This window comes from Leuresthes tenuis, unplaced genomic scaffold (genome assembly GCF_036924035.1).
Source record: "Leuresthes tenuis unplaced genomic scaffold, fLeuTen1.0.hap1 SCAF_1, whole genome shotgun sequence".
Classification (NCBI taxonomy): domain Eukaryota; kingdom Metazoa; phylum Chordata; class Actinopteri; order Atheriniformes; family Atherinopsidae; genus Leuresthes; species Leuresthes tenuis.
Genome location: NW_027325355.1, coordinates 9,476,705 through 9,488,942, shown reverse-complemented (window position 1 = coordinate 9,488,942; position 12,238 = coordinate 9,476,705). Strand labels below are relative to the sequence as shown.

At 41.3% G+C, this 12,238-nt stretch overlaps 2 protein-coding genes across 2 annotated transcripts in view; both read right to left on the bottom strand.

The window, feature by feature from the left end:
* Positions 1-12,238, bottom strand: part of LOC140292462 (NLR family CARD domain-containing protein 3-like) — a 596,771-nt gene that overhangs the window by 512,743 nt on the left and 71,790 nt on the right. The window lies entirely within an intron of this gene.
* Positions 6,017-10,293, bottom strand: LOC140295215 (stonustoxin subunit alpha-like). Its single transcript, XM_072379642.1, has 4 exons — positions 10,029-10,293; positions 7,091-7,137; positions 6,414-6,964; positions 6,017-6,061 (listed from the first exon to the last, which is right to left on the bottom strand). Exons 1-4 carry the CDS (start codon positions 10,118-10,120, stop codon positions 6,017-6,019), a joined length of 735 nt encoding a protein of 244 aa, XP_072235743.1. The 5' UTR covers positions 10,121-10,293.

Sequence of the window (12,238 nt, the reverse complement as noted above, 5' to 3'; positions counted from 1 at the left end):
CAATTCAGGAGATAATTCAGATTATTTTGTTGACAGTGGTTGAAGGTTGTGTTGTTGTTCAACCATTATCTTGGCATGATGATCGTGCCTCCCAGAATTTCAGACTGACGTCTTGTCAGTCACTTGGCTGTGAGTCCTGTAGAGGTTCTGCTGCCGATGCAGTTAATTTAAGCTGTGGATGAATGTTAGCAGGAGAGAGAACCGAGCAGCACAACATTTCATTTTCACAATGTTCTATATTCAGGAATTCCCTTTTAACAGATTCAATCCCAGTATTCATTGGTCGACCAATTAAGTTTTCATATGAACCCCAAACAAAAACAAATAAATAAACCGAAAAAAAAAAAAAAATAAAATAAAATAAAATAAAAAAAATAAATTAAATGAAAAACAAAACAACTGGCCAGTTGATAGAAACCATGTTTTAGGACAGTACCGTAATACTCACCAACCTGCTGTACAGCATTAATGAGAAATCCAGTACCATCAACCTTTTCTGTGGAAAAACTTGAAACCATTTAGAGAAAACAGCAAGACAAAGACAAAACACAAGACAACATAGAACAAAAGACAAAAGGAAGACAACGACTCACAGAATTTTGGGAAAAACTTGAGAAGTGTTAGTAAACTATGATTAATTGTTGTATCTCCACCCCCCCGATGAGACTTAGTCTCCTCCGTATGTTAGTTCTGCTGAACTCTTCCACTGCAGTTTCTGCTCCTGTCCATATAGGAGAGGACCAGTTAAGTTTGTTCACTTTCCTGGTCCTCTTCCTTGGTGAGTATTTATGTAACCTGTTGAGATATCCTCATCACCGTGTTATTCTGTTGTTTCACATTCATTTTCACATTCACACAAGTTTCCATACTGTAGTACAACAGGGGGTGAGCCTGTTGGTGCAGTTGTAAATGGACAGGGTGTTTCCTCCCTGTCATGACCTCATGTGGGACAACATGACAACATTCATGGTGGCATTTGGAGTAAATCTTAGGCTAACACAATACGTAGAGCTTCAGCCCAGGTTAACTGTGTGTCTGCACAGACTTCTGTTCGGCCTTTTTGATGGTTCTATTTGCTCTTTTCACTAGTCCTTGTAAAGCTGGGTGAGAGACTGCACCGAGCTTATGTGTAATTCCAAACATCTTTTCTACTTCTCTTAGTTCTTCATTAGAAAAGTGAGTGAGTACCATTGTCTGATCTTATCACTTCTGGTACCCCAAATCTTGGAATAATTTCTCTTGTAAGCCATTTAATGACTTCTTTTCCTTTTTCGGTTTTAGTAGGTGTGGCTTCTACCCATCTAAAAAAGGGATCCACACCCACTAGAAGATATCGTTTACCTTCAGTCCTGTTTGCTGCTCCCATGTCAGTACAATCAATTACTATCTGCTTCCAAGGGGCATCAGGTACTGGGAAACTACCTAGTCCTGCTTTGAGATTGAACAGCTTGCAAATTTCACAAGATTGCACAAGATATTTTATTGTGTCTTTTAGGTGGGGGTGCCACCAGTGTTGTGAAATGAGCGCTGTTACTTTTGAGCCAGCACAGTGTGCTCTACTGTGTGCTTCTTGACATAGCAAATTTAGTAGTCCAGTTGGAGCTACTATTTTGCCTTCATGATTCCTCCAGAGTCTTGTGGAATCCTTTTTTATTTTTTTTTTCGTTCCATGCTTGCTTTTCAGATGGTGCCGCTGCTTCATGAAGTTCTTTAATGTTTTCTAAACATAATTCTCGTTGTGATTTTTCCTCCAATGTTTTCTGTTAAATGCAGTATACCCTGCTTTTGTTTTTGCTGCCTTATCTGCCGCACTGTTGCCTCTCACTACTCTCCCATCTCCCTTTTGATGTCCTCTGCACTTGACTATAGCAACTTGTTTTGGTTCAAGTATGGCATAATATAGTTCGAGTAATTGATTCAAGTGTTTAACCGGGGTGCCTGCTGAGGTCACAAAGCCTTTCCTTTTCCAGTGACACATGTCTGGTATAGAGGCATGTCTTTAACTGTAAACACTGTTTTTGTTTTCATTTCACTAATTTATTCAATGTTTATTGTTAGATTAATTAATATTTATCTGCAGGGTTAGAATTTGCTAATAGTATTAATATATTGTTCAGCTGTACAGCTCTCTAGTTGCTGTGGCTGTTTTTAAATGTGCCATGAAAACAAACCTTGACTTGACTTGTTATGACTCAGACTTACTGCAGCGCAGCTGTCTTTAAATTTCTTTTAGAGTTTTCTTCTTTAAGAAACTCATTGGTGATATCTGACTCTCGTTGTGCCTTTTATTGCCGTGTTTTTGTTAATTTCCTAATAATCTAACTCACTTTAAACCTTTCTGTAAAGCACTTTGCTGCTCTGTTAAGAGAACAGATAAATTGATTCATAGATCTGCTGCAGTTAAATAGTTAAATGGTTTAATGAGATCAAATATAAATACTGATGATAAATATTAACTCAGAATTGGTGAAAATAAGCAGAGGAGAAGTATTTAGATCAGCTAAATTTTAAGTCATGTTACTGTGATCTCTAACACAATAAAGGCTAACCTTTAATGCTTTAAGATGGTAAGAAACTGTCTGACACCTATCTGTCTGACCTTGCTGTTAAATCCTGATATTTTCTAATATGTCATATGGTCTGTGGTCTGACTGTCCGGTCTCAGACCTGCTTCAGGTGGAAATCATAAAGTCTCAATTTGTAGAACATCTTTTGTTCAGGCAGTTTTTCAATTAAAGGATCAAAGATTTAAATGCTGTGTTTGTTTGTTTGACTTTAACTTTTTAAGAGAGCAGTTAAATCTTAATTCAACAACAAACTGGTTCTAATGTTTAGTTTTAAACAGTCTGTTCTTCCTGGATTTATTTTGGATTTTTTATTTTGTTATCTCTTCACTGTGATACGTGCATTGAAAAGCGGATTTCAGATTGTCCATTCAATTTGGTATTTCTCCCATTCATCCATCCATCCATTTTCTATACCGTTAGTCCGTTAATCGGGTAGCGGGGGGGGGGGGGGGGGGGGGGGGGGGGGGGAGGCTGGAGCCTATCCCAGCAGTCATTGAGCGAAAGGCGGGGTACACCCTGGACAGGTCGCCAGTCCATCACAGGGCCACACATAGAAACAAACGAGACAAACAACCATGCACACTCACACTCACTCCTAAGGACCATTTAGAGTCACCAATTAACCTAACATGCATGGTTTTGGACGGTGGGAGGAAGCTGGAGAACCCGGAGAGAACCCATGCATACACGGGGAGAACATGCAAACTCCACACAGAAAGGCCCCAGGCGGGGATTAAACCTGGAACCCTCTTGCTGTGAGGCTATGGTGCTAATCACCACACCACCGTGCAGCACCTTCTCCCATTCAAATTTATTTTAAAATAAATTAATTGTTGAATTGATGATAAATGCTCTAGTAAAAACTTCCATTATCATTGTAAATTTTTCGACTAAATAACTATATGTAACTCTGGTACTCTTTAAGTACAGGCCAATGATCAATCAGAATCTGTCCTCACTCTCAGGGCTGAATGGGGGAAGAAGGAAGCAGGGTTGGGATGAGATAATCTTAGGGTGAGAGCATTTATGACAAAGCTAAGGATATCTAACCTTGTCTTTTCCAATTACACATGTCCACATGTACAGCCTAAGCTGTTTATGCTGAATCTGTATAAATGGTCAGTTTTTTCTTTTGCTAAATGGCATGCTTCTGTTATTGAGCATGCGTGATGTTAGGAAGAGGTGTCTTATCTTCTAGTGTAGTAGGATGTGTCCCTGGAAAAGATGACGTTGTGTCTGGCATGTGCTGTGGTAGAGGTGCAGAGGACTGCGTCTGAATAGAGAATTTAACTTCTCCTAAAAATGCTGACAGTCTGCAAGAAATGTTTTGGTTTTTTTCCGTCTTTATCTGCCCTTGCTTTCTGGAATAAACCTGCCTCCTTTAGTTTTGCTGTTGCTTGATTCTTACTGCCTGTAGCTTGTTTTACAAACATGGAGAAATCCCTCAGTAGCGGTGGAGCACTTTCACACCCCCCAAACATTCCTCTCTCTTGCATTTCTCTCGTCCAGTTCACAACTCTCTCAGTCCCTCCTTTTTCATCTTCTCTTCGAACCTTTTTTATCCATCTAGTCAAGGTGTTAAACAATACCGACCCCAATGAGCCGGGTTTACCTGTTTTCCACTTCTCAACTATGATTTGTGACATGTTTAAATGTTTTACACGTGTTAATCAGAATGGGTGAATGGCGCAATGCCCGAGTGTTGGACCCGACCAAGAAGCTTCTACACAGAATCTTTTACTCTGTGCGCTTGATCGCTGGGGGTTCTCCCAGTCTCTTCACTCGTTTTAATTCACCAATCTCTGTAACACCCTAACTAAATTCCCCTTTAATTTGTAGTCCAATGCCCCCCTTTTACAGAACCACTTGAGATCTGTGTCAGTGTAGGAATTCTCGATCAGTCTCGACTGCTCGATACACTTCCACTAACACAGTAAAATATCAACCAAGTAGCAAACCACCCCACATTTTCATGAAAAATAATAAAACTTAGCCCTGTGTCCTTATGCAGAGATAAACCCTTAGTATATCGTCTGTTCACAACAACTGCAGAACCACCGCCGATTGCGGAGAGAAAAAAACAAAAACAGACACACCGCCAATTGCGGATTTTACAGTCCAACCACCAAACGTGAAGTAATACAGACCCACCGCCAATTGCAGATAGAGGTCCAAGCACCCTCGTGCGCAGAAATTACTCACATCCGGTCATGCAGTAATACCGAGATTACTCACACCTCGATAGCAGAATAATAGACCCCCGCCCATTGGCATCTAATTCCTATTCAATTTAGAAGACAGGATGAATTTATGTTATCTTAATTTATTTTTATTTGGCCAAATTGTACTAAACTAGGACACATATGACTCTCCCTATGTGAGACTATGTGTTTATACTTTACATGTGACCACCCAGTAAACCTGCAGACACAAATTTTGTACTTTTGATTTAGTGATCGGAGGACATCCTAATTCAGACAATTTAGTTTAGAATGACCCAATGTGCAGAAATTTCACATATCCTGATACAAGAGGTTTTCTGCTCACCTTGTGTTTTAGGCGCCTTGAATTGTCTGAAGAAGGGTCCCCTCCAACCAGCTCCGGAAGTCCTCGATCGGACACGGTCTCAGAGTCAGCCAATCCGGGTCACGGCACCAATTGTTAGCCCGATTTTTTCATTGGAAGCTCAAGAACAAGCTGGAGAAATCGTTTATTAAAAAAGTATTTATCAGTGGTCACATGTAAAGTATATTGCAGCGCTGGACTCGGAGTGCCAGAGCTCCCGCAGGAAATCCGTCAGGCCGAGCCCCGTTATCCAGAAACATGTTATATTTATATTCAGCTTTATCTCACAGAAGTTGTTTTCACACTTGTCAGAGTATAATTGGCCAGTTTTGGGTGACATGCTCAGGCCAGCTGCTGTCCTTGTTGTGTTCTTTGGATGTGATAAACAATGTGTGTGTGTGTGAGTGCTGTTTTAGGCGTGGATCTAATGTACCAGACCTATCTACTCTACTAGAGATATTTTGTCTGACCCAGTTGTTTATGTCATTCTAAGGTCTTGGACCATTTAAGGTCATCTGTTGTGCAGTATGAACAGAGTGGAAAAGTACCAGCTAGGAACATAGGTTATTTAGGAAAATACAGAATATGAATTTATAATGTCTAAGATCAAAGCCAATTATAACATTGTGCTTTGCTGATAACTGGTTGATAGTTATTCCCTGCTTCTTTACAGCAGAGCCAAAATACAAACAGTTGGTACAGATAACAAGCTGAGAAAAAGAGCGTCTTTTAGACGCTCACTGGAATATTTGTCTCAGATTGTTGTTGTTTCTTAATGATATTGTTTGCCTGTTGTTTGATGGTAAACGACTTTGGTTGTTGAGGAAAGTGAGGAACATACAGGAATAATGAGATTTCTTTCTTTAGTCAGGAGCTCATACCCTTTATGATACGCTGGCAGACTCAGACAGAAGTTTGGATCTGGCATCCTGAAATGGACAAAATTAGTATCAGAACACTGTGGGACAAGCAAGAACTGGCTTCCCAAACAATTTGTAACGGATCATTTTAATTCTTCACTACTTCATCAAATGAGATAAAGACACATTACTTTACATGTAACTGATACACCAATATTCACCGGATTACAGATCCTGTATTAATAACTTAGGGAGTGGAAGAGGAAGAATTTTCCAAGGAATCATTCAGAACTAATCCAGATATAAATAAACTGACTGAAGATATCAAGGGCAAAACCTTTCTTTTACTGTAAAGGAAAAATATAGGTTAATACTGTTATCAATTATATTCTCTAACAGGAATATATTTTTTACACTCAACTGAGTTTAGTGAGACTGAAGAACCCGGCCAGAACCTAAATCCAGGATGCAAAGGTTCTTCAGTGAATGTGGTGCTGAAGGTGTGGAGGTGGATCAGTGTGTCAGAGGAGACTCTGTAGAAGGACAGAGTGCCAGCAGGACGGTCCACATACACTGCTGCTCTGTGAGAGACAGAGGAGGAGGAGGAGGAGGAGGAGGAGGAGGAGATGGGTGTTGTTTTTTTGTTGTGCCTGATAGAGTAACGGCCATCATCAGAGCACCTCAAACTCCAGGACTGATCATTCCATCCAAACACACAGTTATCTCTGTCTTCTCTCCTGCTGATTCCACTGTAACTCACTGATATATTAACTCTTCCTCTCCACTCGACCTCCCAGTAACAACGACCAGTCAGAACATTTCTACACAGCAGCTGAGGACACCAGTCATCAAATCTGTCTGGATGATCAGGATATGACTGAACCTCCTCCACATGTGTCACCTTCCTGCTGTTGTCAGACAGTTTCAGTTTTCTGTTCATTGTGTTTGTGTCGATTGTGAGTTGACAGGAATCTGATGGAGAGAACAAACACAATCCAGCTGCAGTTATTGATCTATCATCTGTTCACTTTGATCAGTGAGTGATGTGACAGTGTGAAGATGGTTGGATGTCATGAATCAGATGAAGAACACACTTACACTTCCTCAGACCTGGTGTCAACCATCGTTCTCCAGCAGGCTCCACCCTGAAAGGAGGAGGGGGGTCAGAGGTCAGAAAATGAGGAAAGAAAAGAAAGTGAAGAAAGAGAAGAACGATGGATGGAAGGAAATCTGTCTGAGCTCATTCTGAAGTTTAAAAGCACCAAATGTTTTCTGCAGTCAGATTATGGAGATGAAGTTTCTGTCTCTGAATTCAATTCTTCAAGTTTGGAAGAATTTTCACTTTGATTGCTTGGACTGATTCTTTTTACTTTATACATGCTTCCATTAGGTAACATTATCAGACAGCATGGCATAAATTTCCATTGTTATGCTGATGATACTCAGCTGTACTTATCTATGAAACCAGATGAAACCTACAGGTTGGTCAGGCTACAAGCCTGTCTTAAAGACATAAAGACCTGGATGACTCAGAACTGTCTGCTTTTAAATTCAGACAAAACTGAAGTTGTTCTCTTTGGACCTGAGCGCTTCAGGGAGAAATTGTCTAGTTATATAGTTACTCTAGATGGTTTTTGTTACTCTAGATGGTTTTTCCTTGGCTTCTAGTTCTACAGTGAGGAAACTTGAAACCTGGAAGAACCTGAAAAGTGTTTTTTCAACGCACGTGAAATAGGTTTCTAGGACTGCCTTCTTTCACCTTCGTAATATTGCTAAAATCAGGAACATCCTGTCTCAGGGTGATGCAGAGAAACTAGTTCATGCATTTGTTACTTCAAGATTGGACTACTGTAATTCCTTATTATTGGGCTGTCCCACATATTCTCTGAAAAGCCTCCAGCTGATCCAAAATGCTGCAGCCAGAGTTCTGATGAGAACTAACAGGAGAGATCATGTTTCTCCAGTTTTAGCTTCTCTTCATTGGCTCCCTGTTAAATTCAGAATAGAATTTAAGATTCTTCTTCTCACATATAAAGCTCTTAATGACCGAGCTCCATCATATCTTAAAGATCTCATTGTAAGGTATTTTCCTAACAGAGCACTTCGCTCCCAAACTGCAGGTTTACTTGTTGTTCGCAGAGTTTCTAAAAGTAGAATGGGAGGTAGAGCCTTCAGTTATCAGGCCCCTCTCTTGTGGAATAAGCTGCCAGTAAATGTCCGGGAAACAGACACCCTTTCCACTTTTAAGATTAGGCTTAAAACTGTCCTTTTTGATAAAGCTTATAGTTAGGGATGGCTCAGGTAATCCTGAAACATCCCATAGTTAAGCTGCTATAGGCTTAGACTGCTGGGGGACCTCATCTGTCACACCTTTCCTCACTTTGCTCTCTTTTTCCCCCTGTTTAATTTCAAAATTGATATTATGTACATGTGACATTATTGTGGTTATTAACTTGTGTTTCCCTGTTCCAACAGATATCCTTGTAATGGCGTTATGGTGTTTTTCCCCCCTCTTTTCCCTCTTTTCTGTCTTCTCAAACCCCAGCTGGTCGAGGCGGATGGCCACCCTTCCTGAGTCTGGTTCTGCCAGAGGTTTCTTCCTGTTAAAAGGGAGTCGTTCCTTTCCACAGTCGCCTCAGGCACACTCAGGATGGGAGATTGGACTGAAGACAAGTTTCAGTGCAATCTGTTGCTTTCCTTAGCTAGGATATTGTTTTTGAATTGGCTCTTTGTGAATGAATTGCATTCATTTTTAAATCAATTAATTGGATTTCATTGGATTATGATTACAATGAATTGAATTCCAATTGGCTTGAATTGGACTATATTATCTAAGTGCCTTGAGATGACATTTGTTGTAATTTGGTGCGATATAAATTAAATGAAATTGAATTTAATTTAATTTAATTGAATAATCTGGCATTTATCAAATGGCTGTGTGCAGAAAGCAGGGAGGGCTGCCATCAAGGGGCGGGGCGAACTGTTTGATAAAATCAATCAAATGGGAACGCGGACACAGGTTAAGGGCGCACCCACCAACAAAAAACAATGCAAATCAGGTCAGAACGGCACCGGCATGCAGATATGGAAAGTCTGTCATGCGCTACTGAATCAACCAGATGGCAAAGCATAGTGATGTTACAAACTCAGGGGCAGAATAGAGAGGTTTATTTTTTTAAAGTTATTTTAGATAATACCTCGATGCATTGGTGTCCCGCATTGTCCCACACAAACATAGTCTTTGTCCCACATCTGGTGAATTGGAATCTGGTCACCCTAGCTGTGGGTGGCTTCAGAGAGCTGTGTAGAGAATCTGGATCTGATTCTGTGCTTTTATAAGGGCCACATCTGTCAGCAGGAACATTCAAACACTGTGAAAAGTCTTCCAGAGCCACGGCAGGATCAGTAACAGAGAATAAATGATCAGAGTCATTTCAAACATCCTGAAGACTCAAATGCTTCTCATTTCCTGTGCTGATCATTAGAGACTGAGTGATTTTAGTGTCTCTGACACAGGTGATGGAGCAGTGATCACTAAAATCACAAACTCCAGAGGCAGGGATCTGCGTGCTCTGTCAGTAAGTCTGATATCAAGTCATGTGGAGCTCAGAGGATTGTTGAAGTTTGCTCTGGTGGCTTTATCTCTGAGCTGAAACACATCCAGTTCCACACACTGTTCTTTGAATGTGTTGGAGCTGTCAGAGAGCCGGTCCAGCTGAAGATCCCCCATGTGGGCGTATGGAGGGAGGGACACAGGTCTAATCCACATGTGCACATTTCCAGATGTACGATGAACATGGTTTTATAAATCTTTGTGCTAAGCTAGGCTAACATGTCCTGGACCCATCTCTGTATCTGATCCAGGGTCAGAGGACCAACAGACACTTCTCACTGTTGTTCCTGCAGATGTTCTCCTTGGAGACCTCCTCCACAAATATCTGCTGTTTCTGTTCAACCAGTGTTTCTGCTGTGAGCAAAGGAAAAAGGCTCCTACATGTGTGATTGTTCATGTAACACCTTACTCGATCAGACATACCTGAGAGTTTCCAGTTTGCAGTTTAGATCTTCCAGTCGAGCAGTGAGCAGCTTCACTCCTGAGTCTCCTGGATTGTTGTAGCTCAGGTCCATATCTGTCAGATGGGAGGGGTTGGAGGTCACAGCTTCAGCCAGAGAAGCACAGCCTTCCTCTGTGATCAGACAGCCTGACAGGCTGCAGACACACAAAACAACACAGAAACTCTGAGAGAACTGCTCTGAAACTGAAGCTGAATGTCATCAAATGTTCAGAGAAACTGGAACTGTCTCACAGTACAGACTTTGTGTCTTCATAAATCTGAGTCAGAATCAAACTACACACACGTGCATGAACCTGATTTCCCATTTTAGCCACAAATACATGCAGACACTCCCCTACTGAGTCCTTTTCAGATTAAGCGAGAGCAGCAGGAAAGAAGAAGCTGATTTAACAAATGTGAAACTGAGACGCTCATCAGTGAAGGAGAGAAAATTAAATCTGTTTTATTTGCTGATCTTAGTTCTGGAATCACCAACAGAGGAAAGGCTGCTGGATGGAAAAAAGAAACAGAAGAATCAACTCTGTAAAGTCTGAACAAAGGACCCTGCAGAGATAAAAAAGAAATGGTGGCATTAGAAACGAGTCAACACATCAGGTGGCAGAAGGACAGCATCGGGGCGATGGGCTGAGGACCGGTGTTGTTCCAAAAAGTGATGGTCCACCAGAAACTGGTCTGATTCTGTGGGAGCGTGTGCTGGCTGTTGGAGCTGTATCACTCCATGTATTTACCTCTGCTGCTTCAGTGCTTTGGATCAAACTGTTACAGCGTTCAAACACACATCACTTTATGTCTGGGCTTATAATAAAGAGACGTCTTTGTGAAACTTTGAACTTTGCTTCCAAATAAGCAGATTTTTGGTGGTGTTTCAGAGTTGATCAGAACCAGGTCTACATTTAAGCTTAACGTGATTGGAGCTGTATTAAGACATTGTTTCCAATGTTCTGGCTGTGTGTATGTCTTATCCTTAATGTTTACAACGTGTCCTGTAACTGAATTATACTGTGTTGAATAGAATTAACAGATCGAATGTACATGAAATTAAACATGTATGTTGAGTCGATTCACTCGGTACAACACATGTAGGATAGGATCTAACGCCCTGCCGTATCCTGGCAGAAGACACCTCTAATCACGCCTTCATACAGTGATGACACAGTCATCATTCCAGTCATTCCTCAGTTCTTCACTTCAATAAGAACGCCTCTGTTGATCCCGAGGCTCCCTAGTTTAGTCCTGGACATTGACCTTGACATTTATGATTTGTCAGACGACGACCACGACATATTGGTCTCAGGTCAATGTACCGCTACCACTGCTGCACTGTTTAGCCAGGATGACAATTGTCATCTTGCTGTAATGTTGTGCAGCTGACAAAATTGAGGTGGAATGACCCTCCCCTCCTCCTGCTCAAAAAGAATTTAGCTTTGCAGGTTTTTATCTCCTGGTAAACAATAATAAATAACTTTGTATGAATCTTCACATTATTTATTTGATGAAAACGCAGCCCAAAGGAAACTGACTAAATTACCCGAAAAACGCTATCCAGGTTCTTCCAGGTTCAGGTAAGTTCCTGTGTTGTCATAGGCCTAAAGCTGCTGTAACAATCATACAAAGACCACCCACAGGTGTTCTGTTAGCTGGTCATAGAAACAGTTTGATGAATCCTGACCTGAGTGTTTCCAGTCTGCAGTTTGGATTCTTCAGTCCAGCAGACACCTGCTTCACCCCTGAATCCTGCAGGTTGTTGTTACTCAGGTCCAGTTCTGTCAAACTAGAGGACTGGGAGCTGAGAGCTGAGGACACAGCTGCACATCCTTCATCTGAGAGGTTACAGACACTCAGCCTGAAGAGACAATTACAGAGAAAAAGAACAGCTGGGATCAGAATTAATCACCTCTAATGCTTAATGTGGACTGAAAGACCACTTATAGGGAACATCAGGTTTATAAGCCTGTGATCATGTCCGTGCTGTGCTTTTTTATGCTCAAAGACACATCATGAGTGAAACAAGGAGTCCACATGGTGGCTGAGCCTTTCCACCTTGGAACTGCAGATTATCAGAGACAGTCTCAGAATCTGATTCAAACAGCAGAGGGTTTCATGGGGAACAAATCTTAGGAACTAATCCCATCAGATTGATGGTGGGGCTGACTTCAGAGCTGCCAACCAG